Below are 26,374 nucleotides of genomic sequence, written 5' to 3' on the forward strand. Positions count from 1 at the left end.
TTGGGTTTTCGGTGGCAAACTAACTCTCCGTGCTGCTCCACTTAAGGTTACAGCCGGGTGATGAAGGCGCAAGTGGGCCGACATGTTGGATGTGTTACCTTTATTAGGTGATCGTTGTGAAGCAGTGCTTGCAATGCACACTGTGCTTTGTTTACTGACGGTCTTTTTGCCTTGTTCGTGGGCTACTTCAAATGTCGCCATGATCATGCAGCCGCCGGTAAAGTTTGTTTCTTCTCACATGACTCCTTCATTTGCATTTCAACGCGCTTATTGGCTCTTGGGAAATTCAGTAAAATTCTGATTGGTTGTTGCAAGGTTGACGAGAGGCAAGCTGAACAGTCAGAGAAAACGCATCCCCCGGGTCCTAAGCACTCCTCTCTATCGCTCCCAGGCTACGCGCGCGCAATAACCTTGTATTAAATAAAAAGTTTAATGTCGCGTATACCGAAATATTGCGGTTTAGGTGAGTCTATTGAACCGAACAGGCCAAACCGAACGGTTCAATAAATTATTGAAAACCGTTGCATCCCTAGCGCAGACCACTAATAGTATTCTGTTTGTCCACTCTGCCCTGTCGGGCTCCGAAAAGTTTGCAGTCTAGAGCGTGGTCTCTTTAAGGAGACTCCTCTGACTCTGCCCCCACACTCACACACACACACACACACACACACACACGCACCTCCTGTCTCCTGCTGTGTCAGTGTGCTGACCCTCTCAGTCGGACTCAAGTCGGCCTTTAGTGGAGTGATCAACGGGCGCGCGGCTATCAATACCTCTAAAGCCAAAACAGCGATCACAACACGGGCGGCCCAGCGGCGGCATCGTCCCGTCTGATCCCACGTCCCCGCCCCGCAACCCCACCACGCCGCACTCTCCCCCATCCTGTGTGTGTGTGTGTGTGTGTGTGTGTGTGTGTGTGTGTGTGTGTGTGTGTGTGTGTGTTGGGGGAGTGCTTTGAAGTGTAGACTTGAAAGAGCTCATCTGAATAGTGAGTGATGGAGAGGCGGCAGGAGAGCTGGGAACGGTGATTACACACAGATTAGCGGAGCGCGCTCGGAGGCCGCCATCGCCGCCCGCATCCCCCGTCTGAAGCCGGAGCCGGCGCCGAGGCCACCTTGGCTCGGGGCCCAATCACTGGCCGACGTGTCAGCGTGGAGCGGCGTCCCACCATCAGCGGGGGCCCGGCCGTTCCTAGAGTTGTTTACTTATGCCATCAGGAGTTGTCAGTTCGTGATGGGAAATGACAAATCACATATCAGTCAGCAAGCACTCTGAATCACACTGGCTAGTTTTTGTTGTTGTTGTTGTTGTTGTTTGTCTGTGCTTATTTTTTAGAAGGTTTTCCATATTGTCTTCCTATTTTGCCCATAAGTCTTCATATTTTTTTGTGTGTGTGTGTGTGTTTTCCAGTCTCTGCACAGATTCTGAAGGCCAGTCTGGACAACATGGAGCGTCAGATCCAGAGGCTGGAGAACGACATCACCAACTTCCCCAAGAGCGAAGACAAGCAGGACAAGTTTGTGGAAAAAATGTCCATATCCTTTTTTTTTTAGTCCAACTCTTCTCTTTCCAGTCCTCTTTGACCAAGAAGCCCAAGAAGGTAGGATCTACGACTGATGTATGTGTTCATATGATATGATTTTTTTTCCCCCACACACACACACTCACACACTCACACACATGCAGTATGCATGTACTGTATGAGCTGCAGGCGGTTGTCACTGGCTCCATGGCGGATTGCAGGGGGACCTCCAGGGAGGATGAGGGGGAGAGGGGATAGGCTGAGCTCCCTGGTGGCAAGATGTTTATCGCCCGCGCCCGCCCTCTTCTCTGGAGTCCCCCGAGTGGGTTCAGCCTGGGGCCTATTTATACATGGCTCTCCACTTTCTCTCCATTGGAACATAATGGAGTCCCGGGTCCCCCCCCCCCACTCCCCACACACACACACACACACACCCCCACACCCTTCACCACCCCTGCTCACTTATCACCCACACTGCCTGATTTCATCTCCTGACTGACCACAGAGCCTTCTCCTAAGGAGCCTTTCCACGGGATAGCATCTCTCGAGCCTCCTCTCCTGTTTCCATATCAGAGGGCTTTCACTTAAGGTCGACGTGGTCCAGCACTCCAATTCAATTAGCAGTTCACTTGTTTTCCGGTGCTCCTCGCTTTGACAAAGAGAGGTTTGACAGGCAAGTTGCTCTCTAACACGAGTGTTTACATTTTTGTCGGTGGGAATGCACTGCAAATCATATATTTTTTTGAATTGCTGATCGTCTGTAGGCATCTTTCCAGAGAGATAAAAATTGAGCTCATTCCGTTTATGCGCTTTCAGTAATGCAAACAGAGAGAGAGAGAGAGAAAAGGAGAGAGAAAGAAAAACACATTGGTAATTTATCAATCACCAAAAGACTTCCATATGTTTCACTTACACTCTGTATAGACATCACAATACCCCCTTTCTCCTTCTCCGCTCCCGAGCTCGTATCAGAGATTTATCAAAGCTTAGTCTGCACTTTGGGTGGCACAAGAATAATAGCCCTCCAACACATTAACAATCTGCTCGGAGTCAAAGAGGGATGGTTAAATTTGTGTAATTAAAACATAGAGCGCTCTGCTCTGTTCTGCTCTGCTCTGCTTAGCCATGCTGCTGCTGCCGCCGAGTTCTGGGTGAATGGAGGAAAAAAAATAAAGCGGGAACCCAGCCAGGGCCCCCAATGTCAGTATTGATTATCCCCGAGGCTCCTCGGGAGGATTTGAACTTGAGCGAGAGGAAATGGAGAAGTGCAGACGCTCCCGCCACAAGCCCCTTCTGTGTACGACGTCTGCCCGCGCCACAACGCGCCACAACGCGCCACAACGCGCCACACACCGCCACACACCACAACGCCCCACCTCCACAACCCTCCCACCCGACCATCCCTGGAGACTTCTAAAAGCCGACCTGGCCCTGACTCAAACACACCGCCGCCGACTCTCCTCTCCTCTCCCTCCCACTCCTGATCTGTCATTAGAGGTAGGTCAGAGGGAGACAGGGTCACTGGCTCAGATCCGCATTGTGATAGTCTGAGTGTTGTGTGTGTTGTGTGTGTGTGTGTGTCCTCCTTTTAAGGTCAGAGGACGAAGAGAAAAGTGAAGGAAGGCGGGAAAAAGGCAAGCGGGCCGACTTTACTCTCCTCACCTCCACCCTATACACATGCGTACACACACACACACACACACACACACACACACACACACACACACACACACACACACACTCACACACACACACACACACACATACACACGTCTCACCTCCAGTAGCAGGCCCATCAGCAAGAAGGCATTTCTTTTGGAGTGATTGCCAATGACTCAGGGCTTTTCTCTGCAGCATCTTTCAGATAGGCTTTCTGATTGGCTCTCCTGGCCCCTAATGTGTTTTTTTCCCCCCCTTTAATCAGCCTCCACATTATTTTGACCCCAGTTTGACCTCCACGTGCGTGTCATCACTCAGTAGATGTGGTGCATATGTTAGTGGAAATAAATTGGTCGTTTCTGAGGATGTGGCATGTTCCCCTTCCTTGTGTAGCCTCTGTACAATCAATTCACGTGATTGGGTGCTGGAAGTGATGTCTTGGGCGACAGCAGCACAAAATACACAAGAGCTTGTCAAGGTATATAGGATTCCATGCAGCCTTTATGTAACTCTGTTCAGTTTAGTGTATAATGGAAATAATGCTCCTTTTGAAGAAAGTGGGCTTGACTCTTGTGTGGGCTCGACTGTTGTCACATCTCATCATACACATACTGTACACACATACAGTACAGCGCAAAAATATATCAAGTCTAAACTAAAGTTCTATCTATTGGAAAACAAATCAAATTAAATAGTGTCAGGCAAATGAAAATATTTGTATGTACAGTGCACAACAAACCAAACTAAAAGTTTACATACTGAGAAAAATCACAGACTGCTTATGTGATTAAGGAAGAGTGTATTTAAGGTGAAGCTGAGACAACCCATTTAAGTGACTGGCAGGAATTCATTACAAAGTTGATTGCATATGTCTTCATGAGACAGCTTAATTATGGGTGTCAGTTTGTTATAGAAAAGCAGTTGAAAATATATTCAGATATTTCATTCTTTTTTCATTAAATAAAACTGATTCCCCTGGAAAAACTGTACAGTATATACGGCAGTATTTCTATATAAACAGTTCTTCAAGCATTTTTGTGACAGATGCGATAGCTTGCATGTTTCTGCCGGACTTTAAGAATGTGATTCTGGCCTGCACTAGTGCGCTTGGTTTGTAGTATCAGTCAGAGTTAGTCAGATGTTCACCCTCTCTGTTCATCTCTCTGTCGTCAAGCCCACAGCACCCCCCCCCCCCCCTCCATTCCCGCCACCCCGTGTGAAGGAATTCTTCACATCGTTTATTGATATTGATACTTTTTTCCCCTGCCATTCCATTACTCTAATGTATGCAAATTGCCGAGCGGAGTAGTGTGTTCAGCAGTTTGGTGATTTCTATCTATCAGAAGTAATGGGACCCCACAAAGGCTTTTAAATGACACACGAGGCTCAGGGGACCCCTAACTCACCCCGGGGCTTTCGCGGGTGTGCGCGGGCTCTGGGTGAGATGTATGGCGAGTTGACACGGAGTTGCGTAGCCCCTGGTAAGAGGGGAGGGGGACGGAGATGGGGAGGTGGGGGAGGCCGTGGCTGGTGTGCGGGGACCTTGCATACTGGGCGGGTAATGGGTGCATGGAGGGTCACAGCGGTGTTCAGCAGCCACGCTGAGCTTTTGATGGATGAGGGAGCTCGTCTAATAGATCTCCGATCCCTGTATCCAGCGCCCATAATTCAGCCCGTTTGATATTTAGCTTAACCTTTCTGCTCCCAGCGGATGCCAGAACACAAAGTCAGTTATATTTTCATTTGCTTTTGTCATTTTTCGAAACTCTGGAAACACACAACTTTTTGTGTGAATGCTCCAAGCAAACAGGGGGATTTACTATACACAAAAAAAAATTCTATATAGAGCCAAAAATGGTTCTACTGTGATGAACCACTAAGGGATCTTTAAAGCCTGCGCGGTTCTATATAGCACCCCAAGAACATACAGTATAGTGTACATAATAGTGTTTATAGTGAATCTGAGGCAATGTTGCACAGCACAGCATTCCATGCCCATTTTTTGACTAGCAGTCTTGGAGGGTCATGCATGTTTACACCGCATGAAACGTCACCTGAAACCGTGGCGTTTACAGTCACTCCTTTCAAGTCCAACATTGAAAGTGTTCTTGTATGCACAGGGGATATTTGCGAGGGGATAGATGTGCTTACTACAGAGGAAGATTCAGCTTTGAGGCCATTTGTGACAAACATCAGTAACTCAGTAAGCCCACTGGGCCTCTGCCCATTCACAGCTGTGATATCAGCGGACCACTGGAGGAGTCCTTTAAAAAGACCAGCGACACACACAAACACACACACACACACACCGCCTCAAACCCCAAGCAAAGACATTTTAATTTAATGTCACTCTCTCCACGGGCTCACAATGCGGTGAATTATGGGACGGGAAAGACTCTGCCTCGGAGGTTGTGTTTCCTAGTTAAACGTAATGGCAATCCATATGGTGCCCCGAACGCCAAGCCCAGAGGCGATCCCACAGCAGAGCTGCATAATGTGTCGCCTTCGAAAAAATCCAGCCATGTTGTTATGTACTGTTATAAAGTCCGCCACAGGATTTTATCACCTGCAGTATACTTGCCTCCGGCAGCGAAAGGCAAACTGATTTTTCCGTCTTAAAATGCTGTGAAAACTATTTATCTGCCATTTGAAGTATGAAGCATGTGAAGTTTTAAATATGAAACCGTTACACATTTTGTGTCCATGGCCAGCCTTGGACGTAATAGTCCTTTTCCTGAGGCCTTCCGAAATGTTTTACTCTCTACATGTTTAACTGACGCTTCTCTTCAGCCTACAACTGAAATTCAACACCAATCATCTGCCATTGTAATTGATCCTTGCCAATGGCCCCTTGCAAAGCACGCTTCTCTGAAGCCTTGTCGTTAACGAGAGCCTGTGAATACTGTATATGCAGTGTGTCAGGGATTGAGGGTGGCTACTCTCATGTGCTGGTTGGACTGACCCGTGTCTCTCATTCCCTGGCTATATGCTCTGATGCCTGTCATCCGAGTTTTTGTTTTGTTTTGTTTTGTTTTGTATTGTTTTTGTTTGTCGCAACACTGCTCCCTACAAGAAAATTCCATTGTTCAGGAACAATGTCCCAGTTTAATTCACCACGTGTCACAGGAGAACAATGCCATTTTAATTAACAAATTCTAATAGGTGCCAAAGTGAACAAACACTATCAGCTGAAATAATAATTGTAATTCTAATAATGATGATCATAAAAACAGCAGATAGGAGGTGTGTGTGTGTGTGTGTGTGTGTGTGTGTGTGTGTGTGTGTGTGTGTGTGTTCATTGGCGGATGAGGGGGTGAGGGTCTGTGTGTGTGTGTGTGGGGGGGGGGGGGGGGGGGTAAAAGACTTGGCACGGATGGCTGTGATTATGTTGCTGTCTACCCGAGATTCATGTTTATTGGAAAATGGCAGCCAAAGCCATGTGTTTTGTGTGATATCATTTTGCATATGCTAATGCACTTGATTGCCTTGATCTGTGACTGGATGGAAGAGCCGTGTCTGGATGAGAAAGGGGCCTCGATGACTGCCTCTTCAAATTCCATTTATAAAAGCCCGAGACTGTTTGACACAACCGGTTTGTGCTTTGGGGAAATGACTGTGTTTTGCATTGTAATGGTGGGGGATCGTATTTAAGTCAGCCTCAATTGATGCTACAGATGCCAAAATAAAAGCTGGTCTCGATGAATTTCAATTGTCTGAGTGTTGGGTTTTGTGAAATACAAGGTGGCATTGATGCAGAGCAGGACGTGTTACTCCGTTGCAATTAATAATGATATGTTTGCATAATCCTTACATAAACAATAGCATAAGCATACATTAGTTCTGCATTGAGGCATGCACCCTCAGGAGACTGCCATGGTTTTATACTATAGGACATTCCTCTTCAGACGAGTCAGCTAGTGGAGATTTTCTATATGACATTTGTCTGTAGCTATTGGGAAAAAAAACAGGAAACCAGTGTCAAAACGATTCTCCTTGGCAGAGCCACAGATGGGTCTCTTTGTGTGTGTACTCCATCGGGTTTTCCCATACGGTGGCCTCCGGAGGACAAAGCAGTCATTCTGCTCCGCTCTCTGCCGCTCCATTGCCGTCGCCTTCATAACTCGAGTCGAGGCGAGTCCGGCCCAGGCCCTCTTGAGAGACGCATACATCTCGAGAGCAGCCGCGGATCTAATAAGAAGGACACTCAAATGAGAAGGGCACATGTTTCGTCAATCATGTTACATAAATCACCGATTTTTTTGTCAGTGCTGCGGTTGGTTTTTCCAACTATTTCTTTATTTGTCTTTTTTTCCCCTTCTTTCATATGGTCGTAATGTCTTCTCCTTCACAGTCAAGTCGTCGAAAAAATGTCTCAATGTGCTGGGTATCATTATGCGTATGTGAACTCCCAAGAAATTCAACAATCAATGTCTCGTTAGGCCGGGGCGAGACTGGGACTGATTTGGCAGGTCCATTAACTGTGAGTACGGGTTGACACCAGAACTGAGGCCAGGCCTGACAGACCGAGTGCCCCAGGGATGGAGGTGAAGGCCGCTTGGCTGCAGTTGACTGCCTCTCCCACTGATCTGTAATCAGTGCCTTGATGTGTCTCTGGGCTAGGCCCGAGCTCTGTCGAGACGCACGTGTGTGTGCGCCTGTGTGCGGGTGTGTGTGTGTGTGTGTGTGCGGGTTTGTGTGTGTGTGTGTGTGTGTGTGTGTATGTGTGTGTGTGTGTGTGTGTGTGTGCGCGCGCCTGTGTGTGTGTGATTGGGTGGTGTTGTCTATGCATCTGGTCCCACAGGCCCCCGTGCTGAAAGACTCTCATTTCCTGAGCCCTGTGTTTTGTGGGGCGCAGATGGTGCCGCTTTGCCGTGCAGCAATCGCACATGAATTAGATGATGCGCAAAAGCATGCTTTTGGGACAATCCAAAATGGCGCCCATAATAAAGAACATCATTTCATTTTGCCTCCCTTCTTTGCCATGCTCTTGGCCTTGATTCCCTTGAACAGAGAGCCATATTGTGCCGTGACATGGCTTAATCTGTGGCATAATCTTCTCTCCTCTTGGAGAGTCTCAAAAAATAGATTGGCTGGATAATGACCATGTCTGCTCCGTCAGCCTTTGAATTTCACACATCATTAAGCCACTTTATCTAGGTGTTGTGCAAGTCGTAGCCCAGAGACTGATAGAAATGCAACAAGCAGCACAGACACAGGATGTCTGTGCCTATGAATGTGGGTCTGCAAGCAGGGCAGGGTGTGTGTGTGTGTGTCTGCCTGCGTAGGGTGGGGGGTATTGTGTGCGTTTGCTAGGGACAGAAAACTGCAGCCACAACCGTTCTGATCAGCATCATGTCTCCCTCGTGCTGTGGGTGGTGAACCCCATGTGGGCATCTCTCAGAGGGGGTGTGGCTGGCTGGCGGGCGGGCGTGCGGGCGGGCGTGCTGGGCGAGAGGAGGCTGGCACCGTGAGGCTGGCACTGTGAGCATTCATCCTCTGCACCTCTTTGGCTCTGCTCTGGCACCTCCAATCTGCACCTCATTACTCTCCCAAAAGGCCCGGGCTTAACGCCGGGGCAATAGACAGAGCGCGCCGCCGCTCATTTGTCACAGGCCGATGGCCGCCTTGCAAAGCACCCCCCCCCCCCCCCCCCGCACACCCCTCTGCACTTGTTGCGGTGCTGGTTAATCCGGCGGCGGTGGTGGCGGCGGCTGCACAAGTCACTGGAGTGTTCCGCTGCCACTGACGAGCCTCACCAGCTCGCCTGCTGTCATGGCTCCTTGGTTTTGCTTTCATCTGACGTTTTAATGGAAAATACCCCCCTTTGAAAAGCCCTCCTCTTGTCTCCCCTGAATTGTGCCATTGTCGGGCAAACGGCTTCATCAAAGCGTGCTGTTGTGCTCCACACTCCTCGGGAGGACTCTGCCTTCGTTTGCGTTTAGAGGATAAAAAATGCTAAGACAGAGAGACGTGAGAGTGAGTTAAGGGAGACTTCCAGCACTGGCTGGCTAGCGCAGGCAGCTAATATCAATTAGCCCATATCTCAGTCTCAATGCTCGGTGACCCTGTGCACCTCCACAGCGTATAAGCTCCTTCCTCCACTTGCCTGCCTCTCTTTACATTTACTGCCACCATTTAATGCTTGAAATTACTGTAACCGGGCTAATGTCACTGCTGCTCCAATTACTTGTAAAAAAGCCCGCTGGAAGTCCATTTAATCCACGGTCACATCCTAGAGACGCGCACCGGAGACATCAATGAGTCTCGTTCGGAAGGCAGACAGGAAAAAACATTCGGCGCTGGCGCCGGCCGTGTTTATTTATTTATTTCGTTAGTTATTTATTTGTTTATTTAGCGTTGTTTTGCGGCTGCAAAATAAGTGGCACTAAGCAAAAGGCCTGTGGTACTCAGGAGGGCAGCTTGATTAAGCGGCCTCAGCATCATTAGCCTCGGATACAGTAGCATCTAGAAAACGACGGCGGCAGCGGCGGCGGCAGCCTGGCACTGTAACGAAGAAAAAAAAAAAAAAAAGCCTAATGACTGCCAGAAGAATCGCGCCACACATCTCAATAATCACATTCCCTCTCCCTCTTCCCTTCCCTTCGCCTCCCGCCTGACGCCGTCTCCCAGGAAGGCAAGCAAACGCCGGTCTTGCTGCCGCCATTGGCTGCCACTTCCGCACCCGCGCCCACCCCCCTTCCTTCCTTCCATTTAGTTGCCCCCTTGCCTCCGTGCCTTACGATAGGCCGGAGGCTTTTCTGTCACTCATCCAGCCCTTTGGTGCCTTCTGTGTGCCCAGACATGCCATTAGCTGGATGTATTAACTGCATTCTCTTGCTTTGAACCAATTAGTGTGTTCATTATGCAAAGTGTACTAATTATCTCCCAGTTACAAATTGATTGTGAGATATAATGTCTTTGTGGGGACCAGAGAGTCAGTTGAGGTATTTCGCTTCCACTGTGTCGGTTGCCGCTTTCAAAGTGCTATAAATATGGGCGATGGCAACCCAATGTCTAGACTCCGCCAGGTTACCTTCAGAGATCCTCAGTACGTAAACTGTATTTTAGAGTGAGAGAGAGGAGAAAGAGAGCGAGAGAGAGAGAGAGAGAGAGGGAGAGAGAGTGGGAGCAAGAAATGGAGCCTCTAATTAAAATGAATTTCTGACAGTCGGGAACACTAACAATTACAAACTGCAATCTGATGTTAATCAACGGGGGTTTTCTCCATTAATTGACAAAATGAGTGTCATCAATCACGCCAAGGGGAGGTCTGCGGATAGACTCGGTTTGAGGGATGCGGTTTCCTGCCAGCGCACGCCTCCACAGGGAAGACAGTGGGACGGTTTGTCTCGAGGACAGAGTCTCCGTCTCCCAAGAACTATCTGGATCCCTGGCACAGTCATCGACTCACTTTTCAACACATCTCTCTCTCCCTCTCTCTCTCTCCCTCTCTCTCTCTTCTCTCTCTCTCTCTCTCTCTCTCTCTCTCTCTCTCTCTCTCTCTCTCTCTCTCTCTCTCTCTCTCTCTCTCTTCTCTCTCTCTCTCTCTCTCTCTCTCTCTCTCTCTCTCTCTGACTCTCTGCCTCCCCTCTTCTCTCTGTTCCTCTGTCTATCTGTCTGTGTCTGTCGTGCACGTCAGCTCTCTTTGTGGCACTTGGCATCCTTTTTCTGTCTCCGCTGTTGATGTGTCGCTGTGTCGCTGTCAGTCAGCTAATGAATTCCGCTCCCTCTCCGTGCTCCCCTACCTTTTCATAAACATCAACATTTTACAGACAACCATGTTTGTCACCCGTCCGTTTGTTTGTTTGTTTCTCACCATTTTCGAAATGCCTGAGCAGGCTGATGAGCAGCACTTTGCATCTACCTTCTATTTTTTGCCCTGGTGTGCTATAAATCCACTCTGTGATAATTGACTGTTTCATCGATGGAACAGATCAATGTCCTGGTGCTGTTGCGTGTGTCGCTCGATTGGCTCTGGCCATTCCGACTAAGTGCCTCCACACAAAATAACGGTATAGTTATTGCTCTATGTTTGTTGTTTGAAAGACTGTTGTCTCTATTGCACCCTCAGTGAAATGCTCAGGGCAAAACTTACTGAGATGGTCCTTGTAGCCTTATTGGCCTCTCAGAGGAGGTCAGTGGTTCATTGCTATATGGCTAGCCTTTAAGTGTCTGGTTGTATGTGCTACAGTTAAGCCCAAAATTATTAGCCCCCCTGAAATTTTGGAACATTACTCTAAAATTCTCCCTAAATTTTTCATCCCTGATCAAATTTTAAAAATCAAACATTCGCCAGTGTTATTATGTAGAATCTGGTGCATTTTGGAGTGTTAATATGTTATTAGGAATGCTTAATCTCAAATTGTGTGAAAAGTGGAGTGGTCAAAATTAATAGCCCCCATGTGATTTTTTTGCTTTTAAACACACACGACCAACCTGTCACCTTTCAAGCCACACCTTTGCAGTTAGTTAATGTCCAGACGACACCTGAACACCCAACCAGCATTGATTGTTTACCTAAAGACTTCAAGGAACAGGCCTACAGGCACTTGGAACACCTGTCTGAGAGGGGACTGCCTTTACAGGCATACTGAAGATAAAGGAAATCTGTCTGGACCTCAGAAAGAACATCATTGAGGCCTATAATATGGAGAAAGACTACACTGTAATCTCTAGATGCTTCACAGTCTGTAGAACAGCCGTGCAAGGCATCATTGCAAAGTACAAAGAGTTCCAAGTTTGTGCATAACAAACCTAAGTGTGGATGAAAATGCTAAATATCTCAATCTAGAGAGAAAAATCATCAGGGATGTTAGCAAGCAACCCTGCACATCCGCCAAAATGATAGTTGCTGACCTTGAGACCTCTGGGGTTAAAGTCTTGAGGAAGACAGTAGCGAGGGATTTTTATTGTGGAGGCCTCCAAGGTCATCGGCTGAGAAAAAACCCATTACTCCAAAAGGGGTGCTTCAAAGTCAGACTGAACTTTGCCCATGCACATTTAAAAGCTAAAAATGAGTTTTGGAAAACTGTCCTTTGGTCTGATGACATTAAACTGGAGCTGTTTGGGCCCATGGATGTTGCCTATGTTTGGCGAAAAAAGGGAAGGCCTACAACCATAAAAATACAGTTCCCACAGTGAAGCATGGTGGTAGGAGGATCATGTTATGGGGCTGTGTTGCTGTCTCAGGCACAGGGAGCCTTGTTTGGGTGCATGGGATCATGAAAAAGAAAGATTATGTTGACCTTTTGAGGGATAACATCAAGGCGCCTGCTCTTAGTCTAGGCTTAGGTCACCACCAGGTCTTTCAGCATGATAATAACCTAAAGCATAGTGAAAAGTGGTCTAAAACGCCCTAAAGGATACCAAAATCAAGGTGCTGGAATAGCCTACACAGAGACCAGACCTCAACCCCATTGAGAATCTGTGGCACGTGCTTAAAGCAAGAGTCCATACAAGAAAACCATGCAGTTTGGACGAGCTGGAGCTAAAGAGTGCTTAAGAGATATGTGCCAACCTAGTAAAAGACTATTCAAAGAAGTTGTTGTCAGTTGAAGCAAAGAAAGGCTATACTATTGACTATTAATGGTCTGGGGGCTAATAATTTTGAACATGTCAATTTTTGCTTTTCTTGTCACAAATCAGAGCATGAGTAAACAATGATCATCAAACTTTGTGGGCATACTGTTTTTGCGCTTCTGTAATCATATAAACTAGGCACATTTTTGGAAATGGTCATTTTCATGTATAAACAAAGGATTATGTCTGAATTCATAAGGGGGGCTAATAATTTTGGGCTTAACTGTATGTGCAGATGACAGTGGTAAAATATTCCAGAAACCATCTTCAATATTTGCTGTACTGTGTCTAATCCAGCCTAATGTGACTTAGATATGACCCCACCTATTCATGAGAATGTCTGAAGACATTTTTTAAAAAAAAATTTTACTAATGGAGGGAGTTCTAGGTTCAGTACTTAAAATGCCATTAACTCAGTATCTCTGTTCTATGAGCATTGCAGTTCATTACAGTTTCCCAGTTCAATTACTATCATGATGCCACAGGGCGTTGGATAGCATCCCACATGTAGAGCAATTTATATCTACCTTTATTGAAGTCACTATATTCCAATGCAGCACAAAAAAATAGGTGCTAAGTCTGACTCTGTTACACCAGAGATGATTCACCGTCAGAGATATTTAAGTTTGAGTGTGGGTCATGAATTAGTGCGGACCTCCTACGAGACGCGAGTCCGGCTCGACCGAAATGTGAGGGTTTTTCTGAGTTTCGCCGGAGGTTGGCCCCTCTCAGTGGAGAGCCCTTAGCCCCATGCTGCCGCAGACACTAAAGCCCTGTCATTTAAAACAGCAGTCGGGATGTGCCGAGACAGTGCGGCCGAGGGAAGCGCGCCTGACCTTGAGTTGACTTACAGTGATGGAGACTAAGCACTGATCCTCCAGGCTTTGCTGCTCCTCGGCCCAGCCAGTGCCCAGGGCGAGCGCAGGCACCACAGCTCGCCGGTGCGCCAACGGAACGGAAAACGATCCAATGATGGTCATCAGAGATGAAAGGACCAAGATATGTTTCCCTTTTTTTCCCCCACCTTCTCCAATTACATGTATTTTCTCTTCATTTCTTTGCCACATCTCTCTCTCTCTCTTTTTTTTCACTCCCACTCCTTGCATCCTCAGCTCTCTCTTTCTCTCTCTTTCAGTTTTTTTTTTTTTGTTTGGCTCATTCTGTCTTTCACACTTATTCCATACAGACCCAAGCTGTGAAAGTAAAACATCAAGTGTACATTTTTGTTCCATTAAATTGCTTTTGAAAGAGAATCTAGAGGGGGGGGGGTGCATCTCCGTCAGAGTGAGAGAGAGGTAGAGAGAGAGAGAGATAGAGGTAGAGAGAGAGAGAGAGAGAGAGAGTGAGAGTGAGCACTTTACTGAGACGCAGGTTGCCATGAAGTTAGCCCCTGGTTGCATCATGCTGCTGCAGCTCAGCGGTTCGCACCTCCTTGCGCTTATCGCTGCGCATCAGGAAACAGATGCTAAAGCTAAGCTCCAAAGGAGGGCCCCTGCGGTAGAAGGGCAGAGAAGTCGGAATCAGAGCCGTGTCTCGCAATCAGCCGCCATCTGTTAGCCACACACTCCTATGTGCAGGAGATGTGTAGAGAGAGAGAGGGAGGGAGGGGGTAGAGCCAGTGGAGGTCCCCTCACCGAGCAGTGATGAGGAGGGTGTATGTGTATGTGTGTGTGTGTGTGTGTGTGTGTGTGTGGGTGGGTGTGTGTACTCTATGTGTGTGTGTGTGTGTGTGTGTGGGAAGTGGGGGGTTCAGGGTGGCTAGGGGATTGCAGGAGGACTGGGGGGACAAGGCCACATCACGGCGAGGCAGCTCAGGAGAAGCTGATGCGAATGAGGCATTTTCCCATGCAGTGATTAAAGTGATGGAGGAGCCGGGCCATCTCATTCATCTCCGCGCAAGGTGATGAGGGACGGAGGAGCGCCGGCACGCTGCTGCTGCTGCGGCGAGGAGGAGAAACTGGGGCAGGGCAAGGAGACACGGCCCGCACGGGGCGCACGAACGGAGACGCCAAGGCACCGCCCTCCGAGAAGGGGACCGTGATCTCTGGACGTTTATACTTCAAAGCGCTGAAGTTTGTGTACTTTGTGGTTCTCGATTAGTTTCTTTTTCTTTCTCACTAACTTTTTTCTGTCTCTCTCTGTCTCTCTCTCTCTCACACACATGCACGCTCTCTCTGTCTTTTTTTCTGACTGGAGGAATTTTCCTCCATTTGGTTTGGTGTGGCCATTGCTACTCTTTGTTCGTTTGTCAGGTGTGACGTGGCTCGGCTCAATCTTTTCTGCGTTTGTGGTAGATTTGTTTACACGATTCAAAAAGTGTGTCTGATTCTGCGGTGAACCGCTAATCCATCATTGTCTTGGAGTCGCTGGCTGTTCATTGGGAAATGTCAGACTTTAATCATTTTAATTGCATTGCCGCTCTCCGCACATTCCCAGTAATTACTCGAGCCCGAGCAGCTCTAGTGGAAATGGGTGTTCGCCGCTGTCATGGACGTCTGTGTTATCTTGTTATGGAGCCACTTTGCCACTTTCCCTTTTATCTGCCAGGAGCGGCGCGCGGTGGTCCTGACGTCAGGAAATGAGTGCTTCTCTTCCTCCTGGAGCCAGCCAGGGGCCTCAGCTTTCATTTAATTACAGCACAAGGTGGCACGCCTAACAGGCTTCTCTCCCGCCACACATTTCCTCTCATGTATTGGGCCTTACTGCTGGTCAGCTCTAAGTGCCCCCCCCCCATCCTCTCCCCTCTCTCTCTCTCTCTCTCTCTCTCTCTCTCTCTCTCTCTCTCTCTCTCTCTCTCTCTCTCTCTCTCTCTCTCTGTTCCCTTCCTCAGCTCGCTCTTTTTCTCCCCCACTCTCTTCCTCTGTATGCTTTTTTTCTTTTCCTCCCTCCTTGTTCTTTCGTTCGCTCACATTCACATTCATGTTTTAGAGCATCAGTCAATCAGTATCCCTCTCCACCTCGCTTTGCCTATTTCTTTGTCTGTTGCACTGCCTATGAAGTACATGCCCATTTCCTCCCTCCTACACTCTTACGGAGAAATGAAAGGCTTCTACTTCATCTCGCTTTACACTTCAAACATACTCGCTGCTAATAGTGCATTGTGTTCTACGCCTTCGAACTGAATGACTGGACTGTATGATCATTGATCCCTTATATAGATATAGGATACTATAGTCTAGTCTAGTTTCCAGTTAAGATTGCATGATGTATAGCAGCAATGGTAGACTTAAGCTGGGAACGGACCTCGTGATTTTTAAACCCGGTTTTGATAGGATGTAATGTCTTTGACAATCATTGGAAATCCGAGAGAGTGAGCAGTAGTTGCCATGCTCCGTCACAGCAGGAATCGTTATGTCTGTCTGGGTGACAGTTTTGAATCATATGCGATTTTTTCCATTGTTGACGCCATCCAGATTCACTCAAACATGTTTGATGCAATCTTGACTGCGTTCCGTTCACGTAGCGTTAAAAATAGCTTTAGTAGACTGGTCTCATTTTGTGGAACAACTATCACATCTGATGTAGCCGGTTCCATTGATTATAGTGAAAGCTAATTGCTGCAGCATACGTTACGCAAACAGAACTATGCCAGCCTCATACCTAACGCAAGTTTTGGATTTGATGTAATCCATCCTAATACAAACAAACAGCACAACTGATCAGTGATGGTGGCTAAAACGTTCGTACATTTATGGTCGTAATAAACACGCGTGTCAAGGTCAGGGTTACATCATTACACAATTCGGATGTGTACCACGCACGCATAATTAGTGTGTTCCACAATAATGAATTGTAGTTCTATAGAGCCAGTATACGGGCTGGGCTCTTTATCGCTGGTCTTTTTTCACCCACTCCTGCACAACCCCTCCATAGATCAGGCCTGCTAATCTCTTTAATTCCACACAAGCTCTTAACCTGGGGGATGAATCATTGGTCTCCCTCAGGGCTCCAGCACATCCCCCTGATTCCCTTCCGCAAGCCACATGGCTACACTGGCAATTAACCTCAGACTGGCGACCTTGTGATGTCTAACACAACCGACTCGTCAGCAGGCTCTCAGGCTGGGAGAGAGGGTCATATTTATACACAACGATGCCGCCATGATGATCTCGCACAAGCGGTCCTTCATCGGATTGGCCAAGCACATTTTAAGTGTGATTTGCTCATTTGAATTGTGTGTTTTTATTACTCGACCCATTGTTTGTGGTTAGCGTTAATGTAATGTTATGGAAGTAGATAGATCAAGGTGATCATGGTTGTGTGTGCGTGGCTCAGCACTTAGCAGCTGTTCGTGTTTAGCGAAATGGTCCCACTAGATGGGCTTGTAAGGGTAACCTTGCTTATTTGACCATTCAGAAATCTGTGCCCTATCACAGTAATGTACAACTGTATTCCCAAATGTAGTCTGTTTGCCTCAAGTATCTGGGGAAATGTGGTAGGCTTAAGATCTCGGAAGCTTTTGTTAAATCTTGCAAGCTTTTTGCGTATTTTCTTTTCTCAGCGCCTTTTTACCATCAGGTCTCCAACTAAATCCCCCTTGTTCGTTTTGTGTCAGTACCTAATCATTCTGAATTGTATTACCCCGCTCCCACATCGGGCATCTGTTCCATCAGCGTTTGTATTGTGAGCCCCACATTGTGGAAATGGCCCGGCATGCTGAGCGGAGCGTCCCTGTGCGGGAGAGCAAGGGCATTCCGCTCCGCTCCGCGCTAGCAGCAGCTGGGTCTCGCCACGCCGCCTATTCAAGGCCTAACGCGACGCAGCCTTGCAACAGGGCTAACGTGTTGAAACCAGCCCTGTTGTCTGAGAGCATGTTATAGAGAGAGAGAGAGAGACTTGAGAGGTAGATGGAGTGAGAAGTGGCAAAAACACTAAGCCACTTAGAGGCTGTGTGTGTGTGTGTGTTGTACGGCAGAACCACCATTTTTTTTATTTGGCCTCACAGTTAGTATCGTGCTCCCTACTCCCACCCTCCTCCTGCTCCTAAATCCCCCCAAAGGCGCGTCGAGACAGTGAAGGGAAACAGAGAAAAAAAATCAAAGAGTCTGAAATTAGTACTGCCTTTGCTATCCTCTTTTCAGATGATGATTAAGATCCACCCTCCCCAGTCTCATCGATCCCCGAGCAAGATAACATAATCCCTAAACAATATCGGCCCGCTTTATCTATTAACGCACAATTCCGGCTACAACAGTATCCAAAATGCGATAGAGAGAGTAGCAGCATTCTGTAAAAGCATATTACATGTTACAAGTTAAACGTGCACGCTTGCTTCAAGGTCTCCCATCTAATATGATGCATTTATCCAAATCCCTGTTCACTAAACTCGGCAAGTAAATGGCGAATTCAGTTAGCTTCTGTGTAACAGCCCTTGCTCTGCACTCTGATGCATTATGCATGGTTTTTGACGGGAGGAGAAAAAAGAGCATTAACATTTTCAAAGTGTACAGACAATTTCTGCCAAAACGCGATGCCTGTCACGAAATCACATTCATCTGAATGTCATTTAAGCTAATAATGAAATTGGGGGCTCTTTGGAAACGTGTTGATGCCCACTATCATAAAAAGGCAGGTCACTGAATAAGTCGTCTATTCAGGGGGCACTTAAGCCGTTAAGAGATCACAAGGAAGAGGCTTGTTGAAAATCTGATTTCCTTTAAAGGCAGGGCTGAGAGATTTGTTCTAATACCTCACCTTGTGTCTGTGCTACCTTTTTCATGGTGATAAAGGGCACACAAAGACGAGGGCTCTATCTCTGTCTCTAATACTCACTCTCTTTCTTTCTTTCTCTCTCTCTCTCTCTCTCTCTCTCTCTCTCTCTCTGTCACTCTGTCTGTCTCTCTCTTTCTCTCTCCCTTTTCACTCTTTCTGCCTGTTTCTCCTTCATATATGCACTCTCTCCTTTCTTTCCCTCTCTTCTCTCCCCTCTCTCTCTCTCTCTCTCTCTCTCTCTCTCTCTCTCTCTCTCTCTCTCTCTAATGCACAGTCTGTCGTTAACTCTTTGCTGCCCCCCCCCCCCCCACACACTCTCAGAGCTGCAGTGGAGTGACTATTCCCCAGAGGGACTGCCCGCCACTACGCCACAACCGTGGGTTCAGCCCGGCGCTCCCCTGGGCCCCGCGCACTTTCATGTCCCAAAATTTCTCACATGAATCGCTGCTGCAATTAGCGCCAGCAAGGCTGCCGCACTGTACCAATATCATGACGGCAGAAGCAAAGACTGTCAGAGTGGATCCAAATGAAGCAAATACTCAAAGCGAGCTCCAGGGATCATAAGGAAGGGGTGTGTGTGTGTGTGTGTGTGTGTCTGTGTGTGTTTTGGAGGGGGGGGGCGTAGCTGATAAAATCAATGCTCGCTGAGGCCATATTTTCAATTATATCTTCAAATGCGGGCGATACTTCATTTGTTGGATGCACGCCAATTTAATGCATTCATGAGCACTGCTGGATTTATAAAAGTGAGATTTGAAAAAGTCAATATCAAGAGATATTGATATTTATAAACTGAAGAGCAGGTACAGTGATGCATTATAGGTGTCAATGTGATCGTGACATGGCTGTCACTCAGGAGTGACTATTTCAGTGGCCCGTATCGACGCGCTGCTCTAGACAGGCCATCACGGCTCCTCTCCTCATATACATACTGCAGGAAGGCCTCTTCCGCATATTGCTTTTCATTTCACACTTATGCAGAACATTATGATAAAGCTGTCTGCAGTGCAGCACACAGGGAGGAATATTACCTCCCTTACTCCTGCTGTTTGCGTTTGATGTCTTTGTTGTTGCACCCCCCCCCCCCCCCCCCACCGCTCTTTTCCCCCACATAAATAATGCATCATATAAGCTATCAGCATTGTTGACAGCTATTGCCCCTCTCAGATAGTCGAGCAGCTAATTACGAAACAGGCAAATGTGGGCTTGCTATTAGGTTACAAGCAAGTCAGAAACAAGGATTTGCAGCCAAAGGGGTGGGGATTGTGTAAAACAGTGACGGTTTGGTCTTTCTCTTGATGAAATTTTGTGTCTGCCAAGCACGTTTATTTAATGCCGTGCCACAGGAATGCTAGGTGGGAGGTGAACGCCGTCAGCGGCGCGGAGTGGTGGTACCGTAGAGTCGACTCAAAGACACGTCGTCTTGTGTTGTTGACGCGGAGGAAAAGAAAACAGTGCATCATGATACAGTACAACATCAAAGCACTATTCTGTTTCGCAGCGCTGCATAGCAGTGGCCCGACGCATGATGTGTACAGTGTGCGGCGGTGCCATTAATTAATTAATGAATCAATTATTTAATTAATTAATTACATAATTTCTGTTGACATTTTCATTCATTCTGGCATTAGCATAATTTCTCCTAATTGCTGTTGCAGGACAGCCGTTCTTCAAACCTCTTTTTCCAGCTCTCGTCGCCTGCCTTGAACATGATTTATTTACGCGACCGTGATGCTGTCTGATCATCCAGTTCACAGTTTTCGATCGAAAGAGGATGCATACAAAACAGACAATTAGGCAGCTAATGAGAAATGCCCAAAGAATGACTTTGCTTTTTTTCACCCTCTGTTATTCTTTTTCCCCTGCGTTCTCTCTGTGCATATCATCCCTTGTTCCACCATGATGAGCCTTGGCGGCAATAGTAATGAATGCTTTGGCATTCTTCTTGTGTTGCTAGGATGCTGATGCTTTGGTAGGCCCTATTCTTGGCTGTCTGTGTGTGTGTGTGTGTGTGTGTGTGTGTGTGTGTGTGTGTGTGTGTGTGCGCGCGCGCCTCTGATGCAGGAAGACACCGCTGGGCAGTGGCAGAGAAAGTCTTATCTCCTGCCCCCCTCCCTGATGGAAATCCATCCGGCACTGTGGTGAGGGATTAACTTGGGCCAGCAAAGCTACCTCTTTCTGAAATTGCCTCGAAGAAACAGAAAATCAAATTGTCATGTAAACAGCCTGTTATCCTATTACAGCATCAACGAAAGGGAAGGGGGGGTAGGAGACAGAGAGAGAGAGACTGGGTATGGGAGGTATGGTGGAAATTCATACTACCAGCAGGGAAACCTTCAGAGTACCCCTGAATGGTTAAACAGCTTCATGGTTTATAATGTGGAATGTTGTCATCTTTACGTGGGAAAACAGTTTTCTTTACATGTGTGGTGTTGGTCCTTATTCATTCCGGTGCTGATCTGGCAAAGACTCGATACCAGATCTGTGCCACATCTGGGCCATCTCTACGCCAGACTCGGCCTCTGTCTGGGCAAGCCCTGATGAACTCGGTTAATCCAGTCTGATAGGCACAGGACACATGAGGCTGATGAGAGAAGCTGTCGATAGCTTCAGATCCCCCATCAGCCCAAATGATCAGCACGAAATGGAAGCCGTGACATTTGCACGTGACAGGCGTATTCCACCTTTCATCTGTCCCCCGAGCCCTAGGGTGATGACTCTCAGTCGAGATGAATGCACACCTCTGTGAATGCAGCATCTGCAGCCAATTGTACCAGCAGAAAAAAAACGCCATCTGTGGTTAAACCAGATATGTCATAGTTCCGCTCGATCCAGGTTATTGGTTTCTCATGTAGAAAAGCTTGTTTATCCAAAACACGACCGATCCTTTTTTCTTCGTCGTGTTTCAGTTCATTGTTTATTTACTCCCTCCAACCCTCCCATTTTAACGCTTTTCAACCTACTGCCTTTGCACATACCGCCAGCAGATCTGTTTGGGGTGTTATACATATTTTGAGAAGTTGTGCTCTTTGTGGAATATGGTTGTTATATTCAATGTGCTGGCAAGCGCTTGAAGCCCCTCTGTGAAATGTGTACTCAGACAGTAGATGTGAGAGCGCTTTCTCTGCAAGGCTTTTCAAACGTCTGTTTACCTGGGCGCTGCAGCAGGCCTGATCTCAGCGGCTGCTCCTCTCCCTCTCTCTCTCCCTCTCCCTCTCTCTCTCCCTCTCTCTCTCTCCCTCTCTCTCTCCCTCTCTCTCCCTCTCTCTCTCTCTCTCTCTCTCTCTCTCTCTCTCTCTCTCTCTCTCTCTCTCTCTCTCTCTCCCCCTCCCTACTACATCACGCTCCTGCAGGTGTAATGATACATTTATGGATCTCTCCGATGCCTGTCCAGTCCGAAAAAGGGGAAAAAAAAAACCTGGGCGTCAAGAATGGCGAATAATTGTTGAACTTTGGCACCGGCGAGACCGGGATCCAGTCAGAGGGTCGTTTGAGCTGGTCTTGAGGTGGATGCCACGGGCGTAATTGGTGAGGATTGGTGCAGAGTGTGCAGCCACAAGTATCCCTGGACCTTTTGCTCTCGGTCTAGTGTGGAAGAAGCCCTACTGCTCAAACGCACACACACACACACACACACACACACACACACACACACACACACACACACACACACAGGGTTCCGCACAATGATCCACAATATTGTTTACAACAGTTGCGAGATTAGCCCTGGAAGCTGTGCACGGCACGTGATGACTATGTATCCCCTCCGGAATCTCGAAGGCATACGCGGCGATTTCAACCGGAGCTGCCGATCGGACCGTGACCAAGCAGCGGTGACTGAAGTCGAGTGTGGACGTGATTTACCCATTGGTGTGTGTTTTTCTCCCTGCCCTGGGTGGGGCGGCGGCAGCGGCAGCGCAGAAGTGCAGCGTTTAGCTGCCGCATTGATTTTTATAAAAGGTTACGCAGTGGGGAGGCAGCTCACCCGTCAGCCGGGCTTCTCTCACCACAAGCCCCAACAGCCGAGCCAAGATAATCGCCATTTCCCTCATCCACCTCGCCACTGAGAAACGGGGACAGACTGTGAAAAACGAGAGACTTTCGAGGTATATGTGTCGACATTCCTTAATGACAGCTTTCCTCACCTTTTTTTCTCCCTTTTACAACAAAGGAATGTGTTTTTTTTTTTTTTGGTCCTTCTCCATCCTTTGCCTTCCCCCCCCCCCTAATTGAAGCAGAGTTATTTGTGTGTAAACAATTTGCCGTTTGAAAGGCATTTTTTTTTTAAGATATATATTTATTGAAAGCAGCTGTCAGCTGTGTGACACTCAGTCACAGTCCCTGTTTCCATTAGTTGTTGTTTTCCCTTCGTTCTCCCTCCACACTGGGGAGGTACAGTGTTTTGAAATTAGATATCAGCCTCGGCAGACAGGCGAGGAAGGAGAGAGAGGGAGAAAAAAAAGCAGAAGGAAAAAAAAAATAGCAGGAACGTGACAGGGAGATAGACGGATTGACGGATTGATATACTTAGCCTGACAGATGGTTCTACATGAATATGCCGATGGAACAATGTTTAAAGAGAGGGAGGGCAGTGTGCACGGAGAGGCGGCAAACTTGGGGAGGGAGAGGAGGAGAGCAGAAGAGAAGAGAAAAGAAAAGAAAAGAGAGGGAGAGAGAGGGAGGGAGGGAGAGAGAGAGAAGGAGAAGGCAGGTAGAAGCTGGAGGGAAGTGGAGGAAACTGGCAGCAAGACACTTTGATTTTCACAAGTAGCAGCGCAAACACACATAGCTCGGGGCGATTCATCAGCTGTCAGCGTGCTCTCCGCTCGGCTCCTCTCCCTCTCCAGGAGGTGTCTTCTCAGGGGTAGCAAGCTCCGCTATCTGGGGCACATAATGCAACCCCTCCCTCCCACCTCCTCTGCACCTCTCACTCCTGCCGTCTCCCTCGTCTCCACACTCAGCCAACAGCCAGAATGCACAAAACTTCCACAAAGACTTGTTTTGATAGTCTTAGGTCTCCATTTAGTTATTTATTTATTTATTTCTCTCTCTCTTGGCTTATTTATTTATTTACGAATTTATTAGCCACATCTAGTGTCATTAGCTTTGGCGCAGGCATTCCATCACGTATCACACATGCATATGTATTTTTGTTTTTTTCTTTGCCATCAGCGCCTCTCTTCTTTACTTCCCGCAGCGAAGGGAGTGCTCCTGTCGTGAAGGTCAGTGTCACACACATGTTATAGCGGAGGATGGCTCCATTATTCATATCATTTGAAATGCATCCGTGAATAGTAATGTGGCCTTCGGCAGCCACATCTTATCAATTGCCACCGTCTTCCTGAAGGCATTTTCATGGCAGTAATAATGAGGAGAAAGACATCATCATCCACATCATCATCATCTCCATCATCCTCAGTGCACCGAGTGTGTTTTGGTGTGTGTGTGTGTGTGTGTGTGTGCGTGTGTGCGTGTGTGCGTGTGTGCGTGTGTGCGTATGTGCGCGTGTGCACATGTGTGTGTGTGTGTGTGTGTGTGTTTATCTTCAAACCCCAACTGTGTTATGTCAGAGACAAACAGTGTGTGGGTGCCAGTTTCTTGTCACTCATTAGGCATAATACTCGTTGGCAAATAGGCTTGCCTTCGGGATATGCCACTCATTCCGCGTCAATTCTTTTTTTTTTCTCCTTTCTGCCCACAATATGGTTTTTGACTACAGACCCACATCTTGATAAAGCTCCTCAAGCATCACTGGAGAATCTCTGGGAGATCATTTTATCCTACACTTGATTGCCAGATAATTATCAGTTAATTATTTAGAGCCCTTAAATTAATTTGCTAAAAATAGACTCTGTGGCAAGGCGTCTCTGCTGGAGACGGGTCCATTATTCCTGTGCGTCCCACCAGTCTCTCTTATCCGCCCCGGCAGACCCCCCCCACACACACACACACACACACCACCACCCCCTCCTCCACTCTCTCGATGTCGAGTCCTTGCTAGATGTATGATCATGTACCGTAAATATGACTTTCATTTCTACCATGTCTGCACATTAATCCAATGAGCAGAGAAGGATAGTGCATATAAAAAAAAAAAAAAAAACAGGCTTCACTGGCTAACATCTATCCACATCTAAGAATGCAAAATCTTTTGGTTTCGTTTTCATAGTTGTTGTACATTATAATAGGACTCGAAGCCGCAGTTGTCCGAGACATTTGTAACGCTTTGTTGGACAGAAAATTGGCAATGAGCTTCAGTTATGAGGTTTTTTTTTTCATGATGTACTAAAGAACAGACTGTGCCAGCCTTGTGAGTGCAGTGTGGTCGTGTAATGTGCGTGTAGTGTAGTGTATTAGAAAAGCCCTTCACCTTTCTGACCACAGCCCCTGCTATTGTAGCGTGCCGCTCATCCGTTCACTTCATTAAGTTGCAGAACAAAGCAGCGTGCTTGAAGAGGCCTTTTAATGGGATTCTCTGGCTTAGGCAATCGAAGTGTTCCCTCAACCCTGCCGAACTGGTGTGACCTGTTGGTTGTGCTGTGCCGCCGCTGTAATGATAAGGCTATCGAATGGAGCTGTTGGCTGTCACGCCACTGCCTGGGCCCCCCCTGTGCAACTTGCGGAGAGAGACTTATCAATACGGACCAGTGATCACACCCAGGTCCTCTCCCCTCTACTTCATCCCCCACTCATTCGTTTGGCTCTTTATTTTTTTTTTTTTTTGTTTTGCTTTGCTTTGGTGTGGTCTCGGTCATCAAAATCTGCAAACACAACACGCCTTCAGTGTTGGCTGACCAGCTGTAAAATCCCTCGAAGGGGCCGGCAGATTGATCAAATTAGCTGCTCCTTTTTTTTTCCAACGTGTTGGAATTGATTTGTAGATACAGATCCGAGAGCAGGTCCACATTAGAATAATATCAACTCAGGAGGAAAAAAAAAGAAAAGACGAGCAGAGACAACAACTGTTCCGTTTTGCTTGTGAAAGCGGTCGCAATCGATCCAATTTGTGTTGAGCTAAAAGCATTTAAGTGGCTGGCCATCTGTACTGAATTTTTATAAGGTCCGAAAAAAGAGGCCTTTAGGATACTATTGACACATAAAATACTCATGCGTCTACTGAGGGACTTGAAAGTGAACCCTGCTGGGATCATGTTTTTAAAAGCCCCACTGGTCCTGATTACAGGCATGTTTAGCGGAGATGTATTAACTTCTCCCAGGAGGGCTCTCATTTCACAGCTTCGCGCCCTTGTGATCAACTAAGGGGGGGGAAAGGAGGTGAAATTGTCACAAAATGCAGTCCCAGCACTTCTGTAGGACTAACTAGACAGGCCTCAGCGTTACTCATAAGGACTCTTGCCAAGGCCCCCTACGCTTTCTGCTTCTTTCCCGTAATTCCAGCTCTCTCTTCTTTTCTTTGCTCTTCATGTCACTAGCTGTTGCTGGTTCTCTGTTCTCGTTCTTGTAGCTTTTGGCACTTTTGGGCTCCATTTCAAAATTGTAGCATTGCATCGGTCTCTGGCTAAGAAAAATAATTAAATATTTGCAGCAGTTTCTCCCCCCCCCCCCCCCATTTTAATCATCAGCAAGATACAATCAGTGGATCCAATTGTGTAATTCATGTAATCACAGAGCAGTTTGGTAGAAGCGATAAACTTAATTACCATCAGGTGACGGCACGCTGAGGAAGTAAGTGTGAGACCGAGCCGCACCGTGCTCTACCTGTAGTGATTTACACGCCAGGTCCCTGCCGAACACGCCGGTCCGCCTATCTATCGCAAAAAAGGCCTGGGCCCGTGCCTCGCCACAGCCCCGCTGACGGCACCTACCATCACGGCAGGCTAATCAGCGCACAAAGCACTGCCACCTGTGTTCGCCTCGTTTAATTGAAGCCTCTGATAAGAA

General features: G+C 47.4%; 1 protein-coding gene across 1 annotated transcript in view; it reads left to right on the forward strand.

The window, feature by feature from the left end:
* diaph2 (diaphanous-related formin 2) overlaps positions 1 to 26,374 on the forward strand; it is a gene marked incomplete in the record, with an annotated part of 415,240 nt that overhangs the window by 316,352 nt on the left and 72,514 nt on the right. Inside the window, 1 exon segment of the mRNA XM_062524176.1 lies at positions 1,411 to 1,534. Within this exon segment, the coding sequence (XP_062380160.1) occupies positions 1,411 to 1,534 (124 nt within the window).

The sequence above is a fragment of the Sardina pilchardus genome, chromosome 21 (genome assembly GCF_963854185.1).
Source record: "Sardina pilchardus chromosome 21, fSarPil1.1, whole genome shotgun sequence".
Lineage (NCBI taxonomy): Eukaryota > Metazoa > Chordata > Actinopteri > Clupeiformes > Clupeidae > Sardina > Sardina pilchardus.